Source organism: Ceratotherium simum, chromosome 22 (assembly GCF_057802395.1).
Source record: "Ceratotherium simum simum isolate JZ-2026a chromosome 22, ASM5780239v1, whole genome shotgun sequence".
NCBI lineage: Eukaryota > Metazoa > Chordata > Mammalia > Perissodactyla > Rhinocerotidae > Ceratotherium > Ceratotherium simum.
In genome coordinates, this window is record NC_141921.1 from 5,406,476 (window position 1) to 5,430,433 (window position 23,958).

Below are 23,958 nucleotides of genomic sequence, written 5' to 3' on the forward strand. Positions count from 1 at the left end.
TCCTTTTGTACCTTCTGAACACTGAACTATGTACATGTATTACTTTCTCATTAAAAAAAATAAAGAAGGGGCCGGCCTGGTGGCCTAGTGGTTAGGTTTGCATGCTCTGATTTGGCGGCCCAGGGTTCGCAGGTTAGGATCACGGGCACGGACCTACTCACTGCTTATCAAGCCATGCTGTGGTGGCGTCCCACATGTAAAGTAGAGGAAGATGGGCACAGATGTTGGCCCAGGGCCAATCTTCCTCAGCAAAAAGAGGAGGATTGGCAACAGATGTTAGCTCAGGGCTAATCTTCCTTGCCAAAAAAAAAAGGGAGAGAAAAGAAAACCTTAAATATACACACACCCCCTTCCCACCCCCCATGGTGAATTATAGATTAAATTAACTCTTTCCTAAAATGTTCTGCTTGCCCTGCTGTTCCATTTAGACTGCAGAAGGACCTGTCTGACTTAAGTTATTTTTCTCTGGCATTAACATTTCACACTTAGATAAAGGAAGTAACCTTTGCTTCCTGTATCCTGATAGAGAAGGTTTAACAAAATATCCATGAATTTTTTTGGATGATCCTTCAATATAACAAACTATAAACAAATCAGTGTCTTTATTCACCTAATCATGGAATATGTTTTGGCCTTTGTATTCCAATCCCCCATCTTTAAGGCAGCTAATTACTGAGTTGTATGTTTGACCTTTTAAAAAAGAAAATTTCCACTAAACGAGTATTGATTACCTCTGAAATTCATTTTCCCTTGCTTACATGAATAGGGCAAGGGAGATAAGGAATTATGCTATAAGAGTCTAAGGGATGGTGCTTCATTTTCTGGTTTCCTTTGCAGGCCCGTTTTGGATCTGTGCCACTTTGGTCTTTGCCATAGCGATTAGTGGGAACCTTTCCAACTTCTTAATCCATCTGGGACAGAAGACATACCATTATGTGCCCGAATTCCGAAAAGGTTGGTGAGTAGCTTGTACATTGGAATGCTGTCAGTTTGTAACCATGAGTTCCTTTTACCCATTGAGCTCTCAGCACCCTGTCTCTAGGTGCTGCAGCCCCTGCTTTCTGTATTCAAGGGTTCGAACGTACCTACTGTCTTGAAATTTACCACCCATCTATATAAATCCACATATTCTTTTTTTTTATTGTGGTAATTTTTTAACCTTTTTTTTGTGTGTGTGTAAGGAAGATCAGCCCTGAGCTAACACCTGATGCCAATCCTCCTCTTCTTTTTTTTTTTGGCTGAGGAAGACTGGCCCTGAGCTAACATCCATGCCCATCTTCCTCTGTTTTATATGGGACGCCACCACAGCATGGCTTGACAAGTGGTGCGTTGGTGCGTGCCTGGGATCTGCACCTGTGAACCTGGCGCTGCTGCAGCGGAGTGCATGCACTTAACTACTTGCGCCACCAGGCTGGCCCCCTTAACCATTTTTAAGTGTACGATTCAGTGGCGTTAAGTACATGCACAATATTGGGAATCCATATAATCTTTTGGAAAACTGTAAGGCGAGGCCAAATAGCAATTGGAATTTATCCAAAGAAAAATGTACAAAATAAGCAAAAAGCCGTGTGCATGAAAGTCTCAATTGTAACATTATTCATGTTATCCAAATGTTGGAGACAATAGGGGCATTGTTATTCGAGTCATAATAACTCAACTAGCTGGGTCTGTAGCCACTAATTATGAAGCACTTACAGCAATGTGGAAAACCGATCATCCAAACTTATGCCAGTGCTGTTAGCAACTTTGTTAAGGAGAGGTCTGCAAATGGTCAGGGCCTAGAAGGGAAAATGCAGAAATGAATGTGTCCTAGTGATGGGCTTGTGGATGACATTCTTGTTTTAAAACTTTATTTCTAAAAAAGAAAAGGGACTTGCAGATGACAGCCACCCCAAAATGAGAAAGTTTGGCTTTGTAGGAGATTGACCTATGCCACTTTCTGAGTTCTCTCCTTCCCTCCCTCCCCGGCTGCCTGCTCTCCTGTCGAGAGGCTGTGCGTAGACTGTACAGGAGCGTGGGTCCTGGAACAGGCCGCTGGCTGCAGGTTCCAGCCCCACCACTCACGGGCTCCTACCTTGTTGGGCAAGTTATGTCATCTCTCTTGGCTTCAGATTCCTTATCAGTGAAATGGGAATAATAATACCTACATTATAGGGCTGTCATAAGAATAAAGAGTTGATACATGTAAAGAGGTTAGAGTAGTGCCTTGTATAAAAAAGTGTTCAGTAAAGATCAACTATTGCTATTTATAGATATACGTAAATGTGTGTCTATAGAGATAAGGATTTTCCTCTGTGTGTGGGTCCATGTATCCTTCCTTCTTTTCCTCCCCTCTACCTGCCATGCCCATTTTCCCTTCTTTTCTTTCCTTGTCCATCATGGAGTCAGACCTGGATTCACTGCCAACTCCATTTATCAAATGACCTTGGTTTGAGTGTAACTCAATAAATGTTACCCATGAGATATTGACCCTGCCTTCAAGTAGCTCAATGGTTAAGTAAAGAAAGACAGATAAATGAATATTGCTGTAGATGGTGGGTGTTAATTTCTGTATGAGAGGTATGTATAAGTATACTGACAGAGAAGAAGGAGTGAATCACCCTGCCTGAAGGTCTGTAAGCTCAGGAGGGTCTTTATCTGTTCTTATCCTCTTTGGCTGAGCATCCCAGTATCAGGCAGTACATACATGGGATGTATGTACCAGTAAAATAGCCATTGGCCGTATCAATAGACATTTTTCCATTTTTATGTAAAGAGTGTAAGTCTCACTTCCAGGGTCAAATCCTGCTTCTGCCTCTTAGCTTCTCTGATCCTGTTTATTCATCTCTAAAATGAAGATATAGATTATATGAAATAATGTATTTACATATCAGTTAGCAATATAAAAAGCTAATTCCTAATTGAGCATTTATTAATCGGTGTTCTAAGTATACCAGATTTTACTCCTTTAATTCTCCTAATAATCTTATAAGGTAGTATAGTATTATTATTCCTGCTTTACGGAGGAGGAGACTGAGACAGGAAGGTTAATAACTCACCAACCAGGGTTGCTTAGCTCTAAGTGGCAGAGCTAGGAGCAGAGACTGTGCAGTCTGCATGCAGAGTCTGTGCCCTCGACTGTTACACAATGTTACCTCTCAATAAAGCACTCAATGTAATGGACACCCAGTGGGTAGCTGTAACCATAGTGGTAATTCCCTTCCCTTTCCTTTGGTTATCCAAGAAAAAGGCAATATGTCAGCAGAATTACATTTGGCTTGATGAAGGAGTTCCCAACATGAAAAAACTGCTCTGGGAGCTAAAAATGTTTTGGACAATCACATGTCTTAACCAGAGTCTGACTGTAATTGCTAGGGGTACCTTTGTTCTTGCCAAGAGCGTTAAGTGAATTACCTGCTGGTTTTCGTGTAGAAAGGGCTGGTGCCATGGGCTTAGCCACGCTTTATGATCCTCCACTCCAGAAGAGGGAAAATGAATCCCCTAGGGCGTGCTGCTGCTGGAGGAGGAGGAGCAGGGAGCTGCAGTAATATACTGAGCACTGCTGTTCTGAGGAGCCACTACATAGCGTTTCCACCGCAGAGACAGAATTATTTAAAGAAGAAAGTGAAACTAGACAATTTTTCAAGCAACTCGTCAATGAGCTTGAACTCCCTATTTCAGAGACAGAAGGAACTCTAAATCGCATGCAGAGCAAGTTAATCTGTACCCAGGGCATTGTAATAAATTTGCTGAAGAAATCACTGTCAGCTCTCATTATACTAGGAAAGAGGACGTATTCTTGAAGGGGATAGTTGGCTTTTGTTTGATTGAAATGCTCAGTGTATTTAAACACTGGTGGTGTGGCCCTCTGAAGTATTTCAGTTGCATAATTCAGTTGTTTAATAATACTAGTTGGTAGTTATTAAACAAATTGTAAAAACCATATGAGAGACTACTAGTCATCGCCACAAACACAGATGCTCGTGGTTCATCCCTTCAGTACATTTATAGAGTGCCTACTGTGTGTCGGGTACCGTGCCAGGCTCAGGGGTCATCAAGGTCAGCAAGACACGACCCCGTGGTCCAGACAAGTAGACAGGCATGTTATGAGATAAGTCCAGTAAGGTACTAAAGTGCTCTGATAGTACTTTAAAGGCATGGTGGGGATGAAAACTTGTGTCCTGTCCCCCTCAGTGTCCATAGCAGCCACAGTCATCTACGCCTATGCCTGGCTGGTTCCTCTCGCACTCTGGGGTTTCCTCATGTGGAGAAACAGCAAAGTTATGAACATCGTTTCCTACTCATTTTTGGAGATTGTGTGTGTCTACGGATATTCACTCTTCATTTATATCCCCACAGCAGTAAGTACCATACTTATTCTCAGCGACGCCTTGTTCTTGGGTGACAGTTCAACCAGCATCATTATTTCTAGCCTAACAGTGATGTGTGCCTGAAAAATACCTTTTGGATTTAGAAGTTCCGTAGGAGTCGGGGCTGAGGAGCCACGTGCCTTCCCTGGCTCTCGAGCCCTTCATTGTGAGAGCATTCCCCTCAGTCTGCATGCTGTTCATGTTTCTCCAGGCTGTACTCAGAAACCAGGGTGGGGGGGGGCCCAGCTGCTGCTTAGCTCAGGGCTTTTATAAACGTATGTGCCTGGAATGAACAAAGGCCTCCCTGAAAGGCCTCCAGAGAAACCCTGCCCTCCCTCCTTTTCTTTCAGATACTGTGGATTATCCCCCAGAAAGCTGTTCGTTGGATTCTAGTCGTGATTGCCCTGGGTGTCTCAGGCTCTGTCTTGGCAATGACGTTTTGGCCAGCTGTTCGTGAGGATAACCGGCGCGTCGCGTTGGCCACAATTGTGACAATTGTGTTGCTGCACATGCTGCTTTCTGTGGGCTGCTTGGTATGGTCTCATTCCTGTGTTCCTCTGGTATGCTTTAGATGCAAATGCTAAGAGACCTCAAACTGTTAGACATAATGGTTCTTTTAAAACTGGCCTCATGAAATAAACATTTTTAATAGACTCTCCTAGATGCGAAGTGGTAAAGTTACGAGAATTTGATTGTAATCTCTGGCTTTACCTAATTTCTGAAATTTGGTTAATTTGAATTTTGGTGTCTAACCAGAGGCAGTGGGGGCGGATGAGTGTCTGTGAATAGGTTGGTGAGCGGGATGCGGGGAGTTCTGCCTTTGGATGCCTTTGCTGGTTTTCTGCACATCCCTAGAAAGAGTTTGGAAATTTAAAATTTCATAGGTGGAAAGCTTGAGGATGAAGTCAAATATAGGAAAAGGGAGTTATTTTTGAGGTGAATATTTAAAACAGTTTTTGAGTTCATGTGTTGAGGTGTCTTTTTAGGGAGAGCATGTGCTTTTGAGTCAGACAGGCCCAGATTGAAGACAAGCTCTGTCACTCCCTGGCTCTGTGAGCTTGGGCGTGGTACCTAACTTCTCTGAATCTGAGTGTCTTAATCGGTAACATGGGTATAATATTTCCTGCCATATATGATTGTTCTGAGGATAAAATAAAGTAATACATATAAAGCACTTAACATAGAACTTGTCCCATAAATGCCCGTAAATTTGGTGCCTTTCCTTTGATCCTAAGGAGACATGGTTTTATATCTTCTGTACACATTATGCACAAAAATTGCTGTCCGTGGCCTTAACAAGGCCTGCACAGGTTTTAGAAAAAACCCTGAGTCTAAGAATGTTAAGGTCACTGATGAAGAAAGGGACACACCCATGGGAAGATGCCCACATAGCACATGTCCAGACCTGTGGTCAAGTTTTGCAGTTGTGGGAGTAAATATTTCCTTGACCCTATTTGATCTTTAATATTTTTGTGTAGACAACCATGCTCTTGTTAAGCACATTAGTAAGATCCCGATCCTTTATCACTGAACAAGTCTCATAAAAAGTGCCAGGTTCTGAAACACAGACCTGGTTTACATGCACTTTACTTGTGCCTAAACTTTAAACTCTTGAGACAGAGGACTGTTGCTTTGACTCATGGCAGAGCAACACTATTAATTTCTGGCACTTGGAACCTCTGGGCTGATCCCTTGAAATGCTGCTCTGACCCTTCTGTGACCCTCCCATCTGCTGGAGAAGAATGTCGTTTCCGTTGTAAGTGACTCACTGTAACGCTCTCACTGGCATCTTCCCGTCCCTCCCCTGAGTCTCGTTCCCATTGTATACCTAGCTGAGGAGTTGGTGAGGAGGAGGCAGGAGAAAAGGCGTTGCCTTGTTCAGTTCTCCAAAGAATAGAGGGGGGCAGGGCACATGGGACAATGGAGCAGGGGAGTGTTGTTGTTGTTGTTACTATTATTATTTAGAACCTATTTCCTTGGGTACCTCTGGCAGGATCTTTTACCTCCTTTCCCTGTTACTCCCTTTTGGGGTAAATGACGCTGAAGTTAGGATTTACCTGCCCACCTTGCTACTCAGGAGCTTTCTGAAAGAGAGCATTATAATGGAGTAGAAAGAACACTGGCCTGGGGGCCGCCCAGCACTGTGAGCCCAGGCAGGTCCTTAACTCTCAGAGCCTTGGTTTCTTCATCAGTCAGGGAGATTCATGTTTTCGTGGGCTTTTATGAGACTCAATGAGATGGCTGTGAAGGCCCTTCTTATACTGTGAAGGGTGTTTCAGATGTAAAGAAGTGACTAAAAGAGGCTTGTGTCCTCAGAAGCTGCCAGGGCCACTCTGCTGCTTATTCTCCCCGAGTGCCCCAGGAAGAGGGGTCCGCGGTCACAGGACTCTAAGGACAGCGCCCTTTCAGTGCTGCCCCTCGCTGGCGTTCTCACATCTGTCTCCTGAACTTCTCGCCCGCTATATGCCTGGTTGAGAAGTTGGAGGAGAGAAGGAGGCAGGAGAAAAGGTACTACCCCGTTCAGTTCTCAGGGCCTCAGAGGAGCAGGGCAGAGTGGACGGTGGAGCAGGGGGGTCATTGCCGGTGTAGGACCTCTTCTTGGAGGGGAGGCGCAGTTTTCTCCTCCTCGAGGAAGGGGACCATTCCATGATTGGGGTTGAGCCAGGGGCCCGCTGGGCCTGGGGTTTTGTTCTCCACGCTGGAGGTCGCCTCCTCCTTTGCCTTCTGGAGGAGACGTGCCCTGCAGGATGGCGGAAGCAGGGGCTAGGAGGCGGGGTCTAGTCCCAGCTCCGTCACTCCCTGCTTTAGTTATTTCCCCTCTCTGGATCCCCACCTTCTCACTTAGAAAAAGGAGCTGTAGTGACATCTTTACTGTTGTAAGGATTGACTGATATGTGCAACATGAAAAATATGACACGCTGTACAAACGGAAGACATTACTATTATTGGAAGGGCAGGGAGAGGAATTAGCAGGGGAGTTAGTTGAGCTGAGGGGCACTGGCTGAACCAGACAGCCTGGCTGCCTCACTCTCCCCTGGGGAACACAGGTGGGTGTTTTTGCCTTAGTGCAGCGAAGCATATGACAGCCCTACACCTGCTGAGGGCCCTCAGCACTCACCCCTGTACCTGATCTCTAAGTTGGCACGGGAACACACACACCAGAGGTTGCGTCCTCGGCTGGTGTGTTTGAAGATGTACAAGCCTGTGTTTGAGGTGGTCACTGCTGACAGCAGAGGGACCTATGCCCTAACTTTCTGCCAGGTGACACTCCTGCCTCTACTCCTAGACAGCCTGCTGATTGATCCTGAGGCCCCACAGTGCTAGATCTGGGCTGGGCATAGAGTAGTGCCGAGTTGCAGGCTGCCTTGGAGAACAGAAGAACATAGACTTTGGAGCCAGACACATAGTTGTGTGGCCTTGGGAAAATTTATATCTCTTTGAGCCTCAGCTTGCTCACCTTTAAAATGGGGATAAAATAGCCTCTTACAGGGTTATCAAGTAGGTTAACCATCAGATACGTGCCTAGCACACAGTGGGCACTCCCCAGTGATAACTGTATTATTATTAAGTATTCGTGGAATTAATGAATCATAGAATTATAACTCAGCCTTAGAGTTTTTCCAATCTTTTTGTTTTACAGATAATACTGAGGCCCACACAGGGGTAGACGACTTGTCCAAGTCACAGTGCAGTTACTAGGAGAGCCAGGTGTAGAACCTGGGCCTCTGGCTCATTCCATCTGATGAGGGTTCCTCCAGTAGCCTGGCAGAAAGGCGTTGTTCCTGCATCCTAGGGGCTTCGTGGCTCAGTGCACCTGCGAGATAACTGGAGGGGACCCTGTCCCCACTGTAAGTTAGGGACTGTTCTTTCCCTGCCTCAGAAAACAGCTGCTGGAAGGGGCCCTGGAGAGGAAGGCTTTTAAAACTAATCGAGTTGCTCTGAGAACGTGACCAGCTAGAGGGAGTCTGCAGCTGGAAACTCTCTGAGAGGGCCTGTTGACGAGTTACCATGGACTGGGAGGATGTTGGGGTAGCTCTAGTGTGTCGTGTTGGTGCCCCACTCCTGGCTGATAGAGAGCAGAGCTGGTGAAATGGTTCTTGACTTTGTGGCTTTTTATCTTCTTCTTCTTCTTTTTTTTTTTTTTTGTGAGGAGGATTAGCCCTGAGCTAACATCTGTTGCCAATCCTCCTCTTTTTGCTGAGGAAGATTGGTCGTGGTCTAACATCTGTGCCCATCTTCCTCTACTTTATGTGTAGGACACCTGCCACAGCATGGCTTGATAAGCGGTGCATAGGTCCGCGCCCGGGATCCGAACCTGCGAACCCCAGGCTGCCAAAGCAGAGCACGTGAACTTAACCGCTGCGCCACAGGGCCGGCCCTTCTTTTTACCTTCCTGATGCCGTGACTCCAGGGGGAGTCATGAGTGAGCAGTCGTCTTGACTTATTAATGGACTCACCTTTCCTTTGAGCAACCAGCGTTCAAGGCTAGTGAGACTGGTATTTTCCTGGGTTGAAGTTAGGATTCTCAGACCTCGAAACAAGCGGGAAGATCCTCCTTGGTGTTTTCCCTCTTCCACCTCCTTCTGATTTTTGACAGTTAAATTGTAGATGGTGAGAGGAAGCGCTTATCAAACCTTTCATTTCCAAGGTGAAGAATTATGAGATAAGGCCTGCCTAGCACTTTCTCTTACAGGTCTTTACAGGGAGCCAGCTGGTTCAGCAGCACTCTGTCTTGATTGTGTTCAGTAAGTCCTGATTGTTTACGTGGCGTGCCAGGCCCTGTGCAAGCGCTGTGACATGGAGACGAGGAGGATGCGCTCTTTGGGGAGAGTCCGTCGAGTGTGGTGATCAGGAGCTTGAGCTGTGGACTCAGCAAGACCTGGCTCTGCGTCCTGCTCCGCCACCCGTTAGCCATGTGACCTGGTCCAACGACAGCCTCTCTGAGCCTCAGGGTCTTCATCTGTCAAATGAGGATAATAGTAATGACCTCACAGGGTTGTTATGAAGAGTAAGTCATATGTAGTAAGTACTCAATGAATAGCAGCGAAATTTAACAAGGCATTCACAGCCGAGTAAGTGAGACGGACAGAAACAGAGATAGTCGTAGTTCAGAGTGATGACCAGTGTGGTAGGGGACACGTAGGGGCCACGAGGGCCCAGAAGGACTATTAGCGTGGAGTCTAGGACACTCCCTGGACCACTGTTTTTTTAACTCCCCTCATGGGTCTCGTTTTCCTGCAGGCCTACTTTTTTGATGCACCAGAGATGGACCATCTCCCAACAACCACAGTTGCTCCAAACCAAACAGCCAAGTCCAGCTAAAAAGGAAAGTAAGAAATGATACTTTTATCTTCTTGATGTGTGGTACAGTGAAGTGGGCAGGTGCATCAAGAGCAGAGAGGGCCAGACCCTTTGTTCTGTCTGCACAGTTTAGTGGAGTGTGTGTGCACGTGTGTCTGTGTTTGTGTTTCCCTCTTGTTGAAGGCTTCAGTTGTGAAATCCACCTGATCTGGCTTTAGAGATCTGGGCAACATGAGCTCTTAGACTCTTCTGTAAGAGGAGGTCCTACCTTGTGGTCCCAACATCCCCTCTCCTCTACTCCCTGTCCCCTTCCCAGCAACACAATATGGGTTTGTTCCATTTGATTACAGTCCTGGTGGTTTTCTCCAGTGTCTCTGTGACTTCTCAGGCTGGCCTCAGACCCCTGAGTGTGACCTCTCTTGAATTATTCATGGGGTTCTCCAAAGCTTACAAATTCTCATGCCTGGTTTGTTCCCAGGGCCTCTTGGATGAGTCCAATGTCAGTGGTTAGTTCACTGGGTCAGAGTACAGGAAAAAGACCTGGTTCCTCCATGGCTTGTTCCATTCCTCCCTGTTACACCTCCACAGTATGTCAAGGCTGCAGCCGTGCTGAACGTCTTGCCGTTGCTGAAACACGTCACGCCTTTGCACTTGCTGTTCCAGTTGTCTGAATGTTCCTTCCTTTCCAACAGTCATCACTTACCTTGTCATCCCATTACACCTTGTATTATACATCACTCTAATGGTGCTTGAAACACTAATCGTTCACTGTCTGTGTGTCCATCTGCCTGTCCATTCGTTCACTTGTTTATTCATTCATTAGTCCTCTGTGTACTGGTGTGTCCCCCCATTAGACTCAGCTCCATTTGAACAAGGAATGGGTGTTACTCTGCATCTTCATTGCCCACCACATGACCTGGTATACAGTGGGTGCTCAGTAAATATTTGTGGAATGAATGAATGAAGCCACACTCTGCACATGATCTCCCTGTGGGCCAAGAACTTTGACTCGGACCTTTCTGCCCATGCTGCTGTCTCCCAGAGCAACAGGGTGTGGTGCAAAGACCAGGGCCTTTAGAGTCAAATAGAATTAAAATTAAATCCTGGCCCTGCCGTGTACTAGCAGTGTGCCTAGGGCAAGGGCTTACTCTCTCTCAGCCTCAGCTAACTTAACTATGAACTAAGGATGATACAGCCTATACTGTAAGATTGTAGTGAAGATTAGAGATCCTCTTATAAAAGTTCCTGGCCCGTGGTTAAGGTGCTCAGTAATAGAACCAAAGCTCCTCCCCTCTGAGAGTGGGTCAGTAATTTGTGTTGAAACTTGGTGGTTCTCACTGACTTTACCTTGACCCTTTATTTCCTTTTTGTAAAACAAATGGAGATTTTCCCTCTTAGTTGAGGAATTTAGGTTGCAGTCCCTGAGAGCTGACAAAATGTGATTGGCCAAACAATGGCCCCTCCGGTGGCCTTGTTGGTAAGATAGTCACCCTGCCCAGTGGAATGAGTAGGGAAGTATTGTAAATGTCACAGCCCGCCTTTCCCCCTTCATCCCTTTACGTGGGTATGCAATGTTAGAATCAAGAAGTCAGAGCCCTTGGAGAGAGCATGGGCTTCGCTCCTCTTTTTACAATAAAGAAGCTGGCTGATGTGTATATCACATCCCATTTTACAAAACGTTTTCTGGATCACTCTCATTGGCCACTCTTACCAGCCTTGTTGACCCCACTGTATAGATGAGGAAGCTGGGCTTATAAGTCTGAGTTGACTAAGATCACCTACCTCTTAGAGGCAGAGCTGAGACTCAAACCCAGGTGTTGGGGAGCCAATTCCTGAGGTTTTTCCACTTTCCCACTTTTGAGACTGATGTTCTTTTTTTTCTTGTGAGGAAGATTAGCCCTAAGCTAACATCTGTTGCCAGTCCTCCTCTTTTTGCTGAGGAAGATTGGCTCTGGGCTAACATCCCATGCCCACCTTCCTCTGCTTTATATGAGATGCTGCCACAGCATGGCTTGACAAGCGGTGCATATGTCCCCCCCCGGGATCTGAACCTGCGAACCCCGGGCCACCGAAGCAGAGTGCGCAAACTTAATCACTTCGCCACCAGGCCAGCCCCCAGGCTGATGTTCTTTTTACCACCAAAATTTGCAGGTTCCCCCTGCTGGCCTTTGGCCTTCTTTTGGAGCCCACATTTGCTGGTCTAGACATGCTTTTGTTCAGAGGTCTCCACACTTGTTTGATTGCACACCTGTCAATTAAGCATTTGAGGACTATATTAATTATCTATCGCTGCCTGACAACGTTACCACAAACTTAGCAGCTTAAACAACACGCAGTTATTACCTCACAGTTTCTGTGGGTCAGGAGTCTGGGATCGCTTAGCTTGGTTCTCTCCTTCGGGTTCTCTCACAAGGCTGCACTCAGTGTTGGCCTGGGCTGGGGTCCCCTCTGAAAGCTGGACTGGGGAAAGATCTTCTTCCAAGCTCACATGGTTGTTGGCAGGATTCACTTCCCTGGGGCCTGTTAGACTGAGGACCTCCTTGATGACTGTCAGCTGGAGGCTGCCCTCAGTTCCTTGCCACATAGGCCTCTCCATATGGTGGCTTACTTCATTGAGGCCATACATGAGGATAATCAACAGAAAGTCTGTTAGGAAGATGGAAGTTATAGTCTATGTAACGTGATCATGGAAATGACACCTATCACCTTTTGATTAGAAGCAAGTCACAAGTCTTGCCCACATTCAAGGGAAGGGGATTACGCACGGGCATGAATGCCTGGAGACGGGGATCATTGGAGGCCATTTTTTGTTTTATTTTATTTTAAGGCTCTATTAAGGTGTAATTGACAAATAAAATTGTAAGATATTTAAAATATATATCGTGATGGTTTGATACATATATACATTGTGTGGAGGCCATTTTAGAATCTGTCTGCCACAAGCACACACCCGTAGTGATATGTATATATTGGAAGTGTTTACATACACCATTGTCAATCCATATAATAACTATTAAAGCTTAATTCCTTATATTTTGATGAAAAATAAATATTAATAGAAGTTCTAATATTTTCCTTCCGCTATCTTAGTGGATTGGTTTTGGAGCTTACTGCCTTGGGATGAGCATGTGGTAGCTTGTTTGTATTATGGTGTAATTGTCTACATGCTTGTTCAGCTCGTCCAGCAGATGGATTCCATTGACTGCTAGCAGAGAAGGCCCTAGGGCATGGTGGGTCTCTTCCTTGATTGCGGTCTGTGGGGGAGGGACTGAGTCTTATTTGACTCGGACTCCCTGGTGCTTGGTCTGATGCCCGCCTGGCACAGACAGAGCGAGTGCTCAGTTAATGTTGGGTGGGGTGGAGGTGACCCTTTATAGGATGAAGGCAAAAGTCAGGAGGTGGGCTTTTACCAGAGGTGCCTTGGCTCGCTGAGTCCTGGATCATCATTTAGTCTCTCACTCAATGTTTATTTGAGGCTACTCTCTGGCCTCTGTGGGCCAGGCACTGGGACCTAGACAGTCAGGTACAGTCTGCCTCAAGGAGCCTTGGTCCATGGGCAAAACGGCTAAACAGATAATGACCATGCTGTGTGAGAAGCACCACAGCCAAGCTGTGGATTGATGAGCACTGTGGGAGAACAGAAGCAGTGACTCCTGTGGCCTGGGGGGAAGGCTTCACACAGAGGGGCTCATTTGATCCAGGTCCTGAAGGTTGAGCAGAAGCAATCAGTTACCTGTTTTTCTGAAAAGAGGAGTCAGCTTCCCTTGGCTTTTGGGAAGGCAAAGACATAGGCTGTTGATTGGGACACAGTGATGCCATGTGGGCTCACATCACTGAGAACAAGAAAATCTGAGCCCAGCAGGAGGCGACAGAGGTAGAGAACACAATGGCAACAGTTACCTGAGTCTCTGCCTTGGCCCAGAATACCCCACATCAACCTGGTGAGGGGCTCTCAGCCTGTTTCCTGAGCTGGGACTTCAGTTCTTTCGTTATATTGTGGTTATGAAGGCTCCAAACCAAGTGTCCCAGGCGCTGTAAACCTTCAGAGAGTCAGAAGCTGGGGTCTGAGGAGAGTCTGACCCTTGGGGCCCTTGCTGAATTCCCATCCTGATTTACACAGATGTGACACTGCCGTGCTTTGCTCACATCTATAAACTTGGGTGTCAGCGCTTCCATTTGGGTGTCAAGTCTCCAAATGAGATAGTGGTGAACAGTTTCTTTGGAGCCTCCCTGGCAGAAGCATCAATTGCTTTGCCAACGAGAGGGGCCATCCAGAGCCCCAGACACTGCAGATTTATAAGCTGGCTGTGCCTTCTCCTGTAGTCTCCAGACTCCCAGCTTTCACTGAAAAAAAAAATGGCTTCTGATCTCACAGATAACCTTCCTCATGTAAATCTGCACATTGGTGGGCTTAACCTGGAATGGATTGCTGGGAGGGCATTAACCCCCTCTCTCCCTGGAACCTCAGGATCATAAGGGAGCCTCCAGTTACTTGTAATCAGGGAAGCTACCCCTACATAAGTCTTTGAGATATTATAAAAAATACCTGGGTTTCTTTTTTTTTTTTTTTTTTTGTGAGCTAACATCCATGCCAGTCCTCCTCTTTTTGCTGAGGAAGACCAGCCCTGAGCTAACATCTATTGCCAATCCTCCTCCTTTTTTTTTTTTTTACCCCCAAAGCCCCAGTAGATAGTTGTATGTCATAGTTGCACATGCTTCTAGTTGCTGTATGTGGGACGTGGCCTCGGCATGGCCAGAGAAGCGGTGCGTCGGTGCGTGCCCGGGGTCCGAACCCAGGCCGCCAGTAGCGGAGTGCACGCACTTAACTGCTAAGCCACGGGGCCGGCCCCCTGGGTTTCTTGTTTCCTTTCTTCCTGCCTTCCTTTGCTCCTTCCTTCCTTTATTTATTAACTTATCATCTAAGGGCTGGTGCCATTTCTTCTCTGAGCCAAGATCCTGGTGAAGCCTGGAAACTGTATCTAGAGAGTCTTACTTTGGCTTAAAGGATGGAGTATCTGAGGACCGCACCCAGATTCGGGCTGCCCTCCCAGGGGCGGTGACAAGTGGGTCTGTCCAGAGGAAGACAGCCAGCAGATAATTGCACTGCAGTGTGATAAGGGCTTTAGTAAGAGATGAGCAGGGGGCTTCGGGAGACTTGTTTGTAATTAAAACCCTCCTGATTTGATACACAGGGTTTATATGCAATTATCCTTTCACTCACTCGTGTCAAGAATGTTCTCTTTATAAGCCAAAGCTACAAAGCTTTTTACTAGGTTTGTACATATCAATTATTTTATTCTGAAATCATTTTTAGCTCAATGCTATAATCCCCCTTAGCACAGGATCCACGTTGCGTGATTTCACACCATGGCTAACACTGTTTTCTACTAGCCTCTTATTCTTTCCTACACCGTGTCTGAAATTCCCTGCCCAAAGAATCCATTATCAGTTCTGGAGCTATTTCTTTCTCAATTTTTTTCTTTGTTCTCTTTCTTTAAGGTAAATTGGGGGAACCTGGGATAGCAAGTGGGTCAACACAATAACTGTGTATTCTTTTTTTTTAAACTTATTTAGTGGAAAATTTTAAACATAGATGAAAGTGGAGTGCATGGTGTAATGAATCACCCTGTTCCCATTACCCACTTTCAACAGTTGTCGACTCGTGGCCAGTCTTGTTTCATCCATACACCCATCTATTCCCCACCTCTTCCTCCCGTGTTATTTTGAAGCAAATCTAAGATAGCTTTTTATTTCATCCATAAATATTTAAATTCTGTATCTATAAAAGATACTCTTTTTCAAACATAACCATAATACCATAATCACATTTAAAAAATAATAACTCTTTAATATCAAATATGCTTCCTTGTTTGAATTTCATATTGCAATTGGTTGATGTATCTCTTAAATATCTTTTAAATGATAGATTCCTATTCTGTCTCCCTCTCCCTCTTTCCCTTTGCCGTTTCTTTGTTGAAGAATCATTTATCCTGTACTAGTGTCTCACTGTCTGGATTTTGCTGATTGCATCTCCATGGTGTCATTTAACATGTTGCTCTGTCCTCTGTTTTCTGTGAATTGGTGGTTGTATCTAAAGGTTTGATCCAGATTCAGGTTTGATTTCTTTTTTTGGCAAGACTTCTTGATATGTGCTGTTAAATTCTTCCATGCATAAACTCATAATGTCTAATTCTCTCTCTCTCTTTGGTATTAGTGGTCATTGATAAGCAATGCCTAGATCTGTTAAATCATTTGGGGCTTCAAAATGGCAATATTTCAGTTCTATCTTTCCTTCTTTGTTTATTAACTAAAATACTTCTTTAATAAAAACTTCCTTCATCTACTATTTGGTTATCCAGTGGTATCGTTTATACAAGAAAAGCAGGATAAGGGATTCTTTCTCTTTATTTACTTGTTTTCAAAATAGTACTTGGTTCACTAGCATTCTGCAACAACAACCAATTAGCTTCAGTCCATTGTGAGTATTATGCTTATTGATGCTCAAATTGTCCTATCTTTGGCCAATGGGAACCTCTTCAAGTTGGCCCCTGAGGCCCATTGGCACGACCCTAGATGTCTCTGATAACTGCCTTGCTATCTGTTATGACTGGATGTTTCAGGCTCGAGGCCAGCCCCATGGTGTAGTGGTTAAGTTTGGCGTGCTCCATTTTGGTAGACCGGGTTCCAGGGTTCAGTTCCCGGGTGCGGACCTACACCACTTGTCAGCCATGCTGTGGTGGCGACCCACGTACAAAATAGAGGAAGATTGGCACAGATATTAGCTCAGGGCTAATCTTCCTCAAGCAAGAAAAAGAAGAATATTGGCAACAGGTGTTAGCTCAGGGCTGATCTTCCTCACCAAAAAAAAAAAAGTTTCAGGCCCATTTTGAACATTTCCTGTCCCAGACACAGTTTGAGCCGTTTCTTAAGGCGTCCTGGTTCCACTCAGTGGGGAAATAGTATTTCCAGATCACGTCTGGATGCTAGAGCTGCTCATGGTAACTGGCTTGGTCATTGTTTTCAGGCCTTTTCAGTGTTCAGAGCCAGGAAATATATTTGTTGTTTGCTTTTTTTTTTTTTTAAAGAAGATACATTGTAAGTTCATACTCAGGCTTCCAATTTCTATTTAGTACTACAGCGTTTTTACTAAATTGCTTTTATCTTATATCTGTATCTCCTTTCTCCCAAACTGTGGACCTCACTTCTCAGTGACACCAGAAATGATAGAATTAGACTGTCATATGAGTACTTTTTTGTTTTATCCCACCATGTACTCACAACAATCTAATAATAACAGTAACAACACTACTACTAATTACTGGAAATAGTAATTAGTAGTAGTAATTAAATAGTTCTTTAAAATCTTTGAAGGTTTTTTTTTTTTTTTAAATTCTGGAATGCCTTTCCCTGCCTTGTGTACTTGGAAACTTACTATTTATTCTTCAGGACCCACTTCAGAAACCCTCCCCTTGGTGAAGTTTATCTTACTTCTCTGTGCTCTCCTACAGCTCTTTGTTCCTCTATTACAGCAATTTTCTTATTTAATGTAACTTCATAGACTGGGAGTTCCTTGAGGGCAGAGATATATTTACCATTATAACCCACACCCAGCAGGCACTCGCAAAAAGCCTAATTTTGAACCAGTGTCAGTTGAAATACATGTCTTGTGGCACTGAAAATTCCCTGGGTTCATCTGCCATGTCACTTGGGAACTCGTTCATTCATTGAGGGCCTACTCTGTGCTAGGTGCTGGGCCACTGGGGTGAACAATGGAGATAGGTCCTTGCCCTCCCAGATTTTACCCCAATTTTATATCTCATGAGTCACACAGACTAAAAGGCCCTGCTAAATTACAGAGAGAATCATGACTTTGGGATCTTCTAATTAGAACCCACCAGATCAGGTAATGGTGATGTTGTCCGGGCTTGAGTGCAGGCTCGGGCCGGGAAGGGAGCAGGCATGTCAGGGGCACAGTGAGGTCACCCAAGATGGGGAGCCAGAAGTGGCCAGCAGTCAGGTCTTATGCCGGGAAGCAGTAAGGGAACCCTGGCTGATGGTGACATTGTGGACGAAGTGTGGCACAAAGGGCAATATCATCTTACTTGCCACCCTCTGGCCTAAGTGCCAGGAATTCCCAAACTCTGCTCTACAGGCCACCCACTAAAAGTTGGCAGCAGGAGAAGGGAATTTTCTGTCTTCAAATCCTCCTCTAGTCTTGACATTAATTTGGAACAGACAGCTAGAGAGACGAGAGAAAAGCAGAGTATATATTTATGAAAATAAAATCTCCAGTGCCTGCCCTGTGGGCTGGTTTGTCCCTGCATTCATTTAGTGTTTCAGAAACCCAAGCTGATGTTTACAAAAGCCCATCAGGACTTGAGGTTCTTTCACGCCAGCAAATTACAGCGTCCACCCTTCTCCAGCCACTTTTCACAGATATTTTGTTGGCAACTTTTCCATTTTCTAGAGCCAGTAGATTTAGGCAGATGGCCCCTGCCTCAGCCTCACCTTCATGGAGTGGGCCAGTGCTGACGTCCACTGCTGTCATCTGGTCGTGATTCTGCCCGATGAGGTGTCCAGGGAGGCCTGGCTCATTCTCTTCTGTGGAATGCCATGCATTAGGAACGCCTCTGCCACACTCCTTAATCTCCCCGGGATTTCACTGTATCGCTAGCCCCTCTGTCCAAGTTCCCTTCCTTCCAGATCCCCAATTAGGTGAACCAACAGATGCCTCAAATTCATAATGTTCAAAACTAAACTCCTCCCTTACAACCAGATCCTCCTTAAATGTTCCTGTCTCACCCCGCCCCGGCTTCAGCCTAGGTTAGAGTCTATCATACCCTCTCACAGTACCTACAATTGTAATTATATAAATAATGTTTTATATATTTGTTTACCCTGTAGTTTCCCTTTTTAGACTATAAGTTTCTTGAGAGTTGGGACCATGACTTCGTTATTCGTCATTGTGTCAGTGGCTGGCACGTGAGTCCTCAGTCAATGTTTGTTGGATTAATTAAGAAATCCACCAAGTCACTGAAGCTAGAAACCTCAGCATCAATGTAGATTCCTCCCTCTTGCCTTCCACGTCTGATCTGTCAGCAAGACTTGTCTGTTTGGAATTCCTCTGAAATATTTCTCAAGTCTGTCCTCTCAGTACCATACCCAGCTTTCAGGAGCCAGTCGTCTCACAGTTGGGTGTGGTAATAACTTGATGGGTTTCTTGGTCTCTTTTCTTTTCCTCCTTCCAAGTCCTCCTATATGTAGGCACAGGGGTCTTCAAAAATTTATAAATCTGACTGTGCCTTTGACTGTGTCACTCTTCTACTTAAAAACTTTTTTTTGGCCTCCTATTGTCTAGAGAACAAAATCCAAACTCCCTGGATTACCATCATCTGTCCCTAATCTATTCATCCTGCCGTTGTCCCCTGTATAACCTCATATTTCAGCAACCACAAACAGCTCTCCAGTTACCAAATCTTTTTATGTCCCTCCATATTTACGTTATATGTGATATAAACACAGAGCTGTCACAAAGAAGAGAGAGAAAGAAGGATGGGTGGAGGTGGCTTTGAGATCTGGGGCAGAGAAAGTACTGGGTTTCCAAAGAAAGAGAGGAAATCTTTAAAAAGTGTCATCTCCCCTCCAACAGTAAGTCTTCCTTGGAGCTCATAGATCAGGGCTCAAGGCTCTAGATTTTGGGAGCTGGTGATGGGAGCTGCTCTGGTGTTGAAGTTCTACCTCTAAACATAAATGAATACCCTTTTCTATAATATAGCTCCTTTCTGTATGGGGGTATCTTTATCTTGAAATTTTTTCTTTTGTTTTTCAGTTCTCTTTTGTTTTTTGGAGTGTGGTTCTTTGGACTAGCATCCACTGCAGGAACAGAATAACCACAGCCAGCAGGAGAACTGATAGAATGGCACCAACCCCCAACATCTGGATGGTGCTGCACTGAAGCCTAATCATTTATTTAACAAACAAAAATTAAATGTTCAGCACGTGTGTCTTTCAGCTCTTCTTTCTCCCCTGTCGATTATCGTCATGACTATGCGCTGATTTGGAATGAAGTACAAGGGGAGGGTTAGGCGTGCCCAGGTGCCCTGCCGTTTCTCACAGTCAAGTGATGTGCTTCACGTTAGGTGTGCTCTTAATTCCTGAAATAGATCCATCCTAACTTGTGGTGTCTTTTCTCTGGATTTTGTACAGATTACCTTGGTGGTCCTCTTTTCTCCAAATCCTTGCCATCCTAAAGTGGCCAAACAGTGTGAACTTTGGTTGGGATTCATTAGGAGCCTGGAAATTTGTCTTTGATGACCTGACACTGGACAGCTGAACCTAATGGTTGCAAAATAAATACCTCACATAATGTCTGTGTCTGCACTTCATGACTTTGACCTTAAGTTCTTCCTTGATGTTTTCTCTCTAGCATGCTGGAGGCTGCCGGGATTTAATGTGCCAGCTGGGGTGTGAGGGTTAAAATGGACATTGGAATTTTTCCACCTATAAGTGTGGAACAGTGGGTTTCAAGAACATGCTCATTTACAACCTATTTGACACACAGATTTTAGAAAACTCTTTTAGGCACTGTGAGTGCCTCTTAAGGGTTGCATGACTTCCTGGCTAGAGTGCGTTGAGGGGAGAAACCAGTGACACCTTAAAGATACTTTTTTATACTTTTGTGTGTGTGTGTGTGTGTTTTTGTGTGTTTGTGAGGAAGATCAGCCCTGAGCTAACATCCAATGCCGATCCTCCTCTTTTTTTTTTGCTGAGGAAGATTGGCCCTGAGCTAACATCTGTGCCCATCTTCCTCCACTTTATATGGGATGCTGCCACAGCATGGCTTGACAAGTGGTGCGTTAGTGCGCGCCCGGGATCCGAACCTGCGAACCTCGGGCCGCTGAAGCGGAGTGCGCACACTTAATCACTTGTACCACTGGTCCAGCCTCTTTTTTATACTTTTTATTCAAAATGCACATCATCCAGAAGGCTGAGCTTCTGCCAGGTCAGGATTGCTGGTTCCCTGCTGTTTCTGTTGTCCTCTTCAGGACAGGAGTTCCCCATGTAGTTCTGAGACAGCTGAAAGGAGACGTTTGGACTTAAAAGGCTGACCATGGGGGCTGGCACCATGGCATAGTGGTTGAGTTCTGTGCACTCTGTTTCGGGAGCCTGTGTTCGCTGGTTCAGACCTAAATCACTCGTCAGCCATGCTGTGGCGGCAACCCACATACAACATAGAGGAAGATTGGCACAGATGTTGGCTTGGGGCTAGTCTTCCTCAGGCAAAAAGAGAGGAAGATTGGCAACAGATGTTAGCTCAGGGGGACTCTTCCTCAGCAAAAAAAAAAAAGTGAAAAAAAAAAAGGCTGACCATGTAGATAAAGGAAGACGCACACAAATTCAGCTACCTTGGCAAACTTCCCATCAAATGCTGGGTTTCCTCCCATTTTACTCAACAAATACATCCTGTGCACCTGCTATGTGCTGACCACCATTGTCAGTACTGGGGCTGGAGCAGCAAACAGAACAGACAAGGTCCCTGTTCTGGTGGATCTTCAGTCCGTGACCACTGCTAAGCCTCAGCCTCTCTGAGGCAGCCATTTCCTCCTTTGAACGACTGGTTCTGCTGGAGGCGCCTCTACAGCTTTCACTGTTGGTCCTAGCTCTACCTCTGATCAGATCAAGTCGGAGCGTTTTTCCCTTTGTTAATTTCAGCACAGTTGTTCTGCCCCATCCACCAGCCCCAGTCTTCTCCAGCTAAATGTTTCTTTTGTCTTCAGTGGCTTTTCAGAGAGCTTGGTGTCCATACCTTCCAGTTACCCTCTGAACTGGTACCCTGGCTCGCTCTTTCTTTATAGTTGACTCCTGCTGCCAAAGGCAGTGATTCTTATACATGTGGATTATACCTGTGAATTCCCCTGTACAAGCCATCTGCAACCTCCCCTTCCCATCTCTTACCAGGGGTGGCAGGATTTTTCTCCTATTGAAGAATAGAAGCATCTTGTGAAATAAGAAATATGTATTGGTCTCCGCCCCTCTTCCTGACACAGAGCTCCTAAGAGCTCCTAACACCCTTGTAAGTAGAGGTGCTAGGAGAATCTTTTGGTCTTTAACTCCGGTTCCTGACACAGATCTCCTAAGACCCTTGTAATTTCCTGAGCAATAGACACTTCTGGCAGAGCTCCTAAATCCCTTGGAATTTCCTGGTAGTGCAGCATCTTTTGTTCTAATGAGGTGACTCTTGAGGGGCTCTTGGATGCGGCTAGTCACCAGAAAGACCAGGCCATGATTAGAAGCTTGGAACGTTCAGCCCCAACCCCCACCTCCTCCAGAGAGGGGAGAAGGGCTGGAAATGGAGTTAATGATCAATCATGCCTGTGTGATGAAGCCTCCATAGAAATCCCAAAAGAACAGGATTTGGAAAGCTGCTGGGTTGGTGAATACATGCATGTGCTGGGAGGGTGGAGCACCCCCAACGCTGGGAGGGACAGAAGCTCCTGCACCTGACACCCTTCCAGACCTTCCAGACCTTGCGCTATGTATCTCTTCATCTGGCTGTTCATTTGTATCCTTTAAAATATCCTTTGTAATAAATCAGCAAGAGTTAAGTAAACTGTTTTCCTCCGTTCTGTGAGCAAATTATGGAACCCAAGGAGGGAGTCATGGGAACCTCCAATTTGCAGCCAAGTTGGACAGAAGTCATGGGTAACCTGGGGACCCACTACTTGCTATTGGCATCTGAAGTGGGGGGCAGTCTTGTGGGACTGAACCCTTAACCTGTGGGGTCTGCACTAACTCCAGGCAGTTAGCGTCCGAATTGCTTGGTGTGGAAAACCCACCCATCTGGTCACAGAAGTGTTATAAGTGTTAAAAGTTAAGAAAACAGTAAGTTTTTCCCAGGCACATATTAAATATCCACACTTGAGGGGGAATTTAGTTACTATTAAGTACTTTTAAGAGTGGTATGACTGGTCAATTTTTCCAAAAATATGCTTAGAGAATTCTATAATATAGTGGTCAGGATTTAATTTTTAAGTAAGGATTTTAGACACACCCAGCATCATAAATTAGCACCATCATCTTATAAAAGAGAGGACATTATAATATCAAATAATCTAGAAGGGCATAATCTCAGAACTAAAAACTTGAATAAATTGAGCTTTATGAAAAACTGACTACATTGTTCATTTTTCTCACCTACCGAGGAGCAGTAAAAATTTCATGAACCAACCAGCACCACCATTTGGGAGCCACTGCTCCTGGGACTCCCATGTAGTGCTTAGGAATTGCATTCAGCTGTAAAAGAACCCTGAAAAGCAGTGTCTTAAACAAATGAGCAGTTTTATTTTTCTCGTGTAAATAGAAGTTTAGAGAGAGCCCCAGGTTAATACGGCTGCTCCATGATGCCATCAGGGATTCTGACTTCTATCGTTTTGCTTTTCTTCTGCTCAGCAGTCCTTAGCATGAATTTGTCGTCATCTGATCGCAAGACGCCTGCTCTTTCTCCAGCAAAGTGGTTGGCAGTGAGGAGTCCGGCTCCCAGCCAGAAACCTATGTGTGATCTTCCAGGCCCAACTGTAGGCAGTTACAAAGCTGGCAGGCCTCCAGGGAAAGCTGCCCGCCCACACCCGGCCCGGTGCACAGCCAGGCACTGTGTTCTCTGAGGGGAGTTGCAGTCAGGGACTCTGGTCCCACCACCATCCCCCCAGCCTTGCTCTCATGCACAGCTACAGTTCTAGCTCAGGCTCCTCCGTTCCGAGGCCTCCTTATGGGGGGAAGGGGTGGGGCCCTAGCCACGGGCTCTCAGCTGCCTCTGCTGAGACTCACGGGCGGGGGGCAGATGTTGAATATGTTTTCCCCACTCTGACTCAGTGTTCAGTACTCTTCCTCTTCTAGCCCTTCCCCCTCTCCCTCCTCCCAGCCTCCTGGGTCTGTAAAATGGCAGGAGCCTTTTGTTTAGGGATCCTTTGGCAGTGAGACAGTTCCCACATGTCACAGTAAGTGATGAAAGGCTTGACTGTTGCTTTCATTTTTACTCCTCTACCCAGACACCTGGCAGCTCAGCTCTCTCCAGCTCAGCTTGGCTCTTGACAGGCAGGAGGAAGGGAAAGGGCAAAAGAGGTTGGCCAGTTGAGTTGACCTGCTTTTTAATGAGCTTTCTCCAGAACCCCACCCAGTGTTTTCTGCTTATATCTTATTGGTCAGAACTGTCACATGGTCACTCCTAGCTGCAAGGGATGCTGGGAAGTGGCCTTTAGCTGGGCACACTACCACCCTGAATGAAACCAGAATGGGCTTTAGATACATAACG

General features: G+C 45.5%; 1 protein-coding gene across 14 annotated transcripts in view; it reads left to right on the top strand.

The window, feature by feature from the left end:
• Nucleotides 1–20,016, top strand: part of YIPF1 (Yip1 domain family member 1) — a 31,623-nt gene extending 11,607 nt beyond the window's left edge. For 9 of the 14 annotated variants that reach the window (XM_087445899.1, XM_087445906.1, XM_087445908.1 and 6 more), the window contains 5 exons: nt 838–954; nt 4,174–4,340; nt 4,700–4,909; nt 9,591–9,679; nt 19,480–20,016. In XM_087445899.1, the coding sequence (XP_087302025.1) occupies nt 838–954; nt 4,174–4,340; nt 4,700–4,909; nt 9,591–9,671 (575 nt within the window). In that variant the 3' untranslated portion in view covers nt 9,672–9,679; nt 19,480–20,016. Of the gene's footprint in view, nt 1–837; nt 955–4,173; nt 4,341–4,699; nt 4,910–7,989; nt 9,372–9,590; nt 9,680–19,479 lie in introns of those variants that run through there. The other 5 variants (XR_015555735.1, XR_015555736.1, XM_087445901.1 and 2 more) reach the window with 5 other exon arrangements.
• The last annotated feature ends 3,942 nt before the right edge of the window (nt 20,017–23,958 follow it).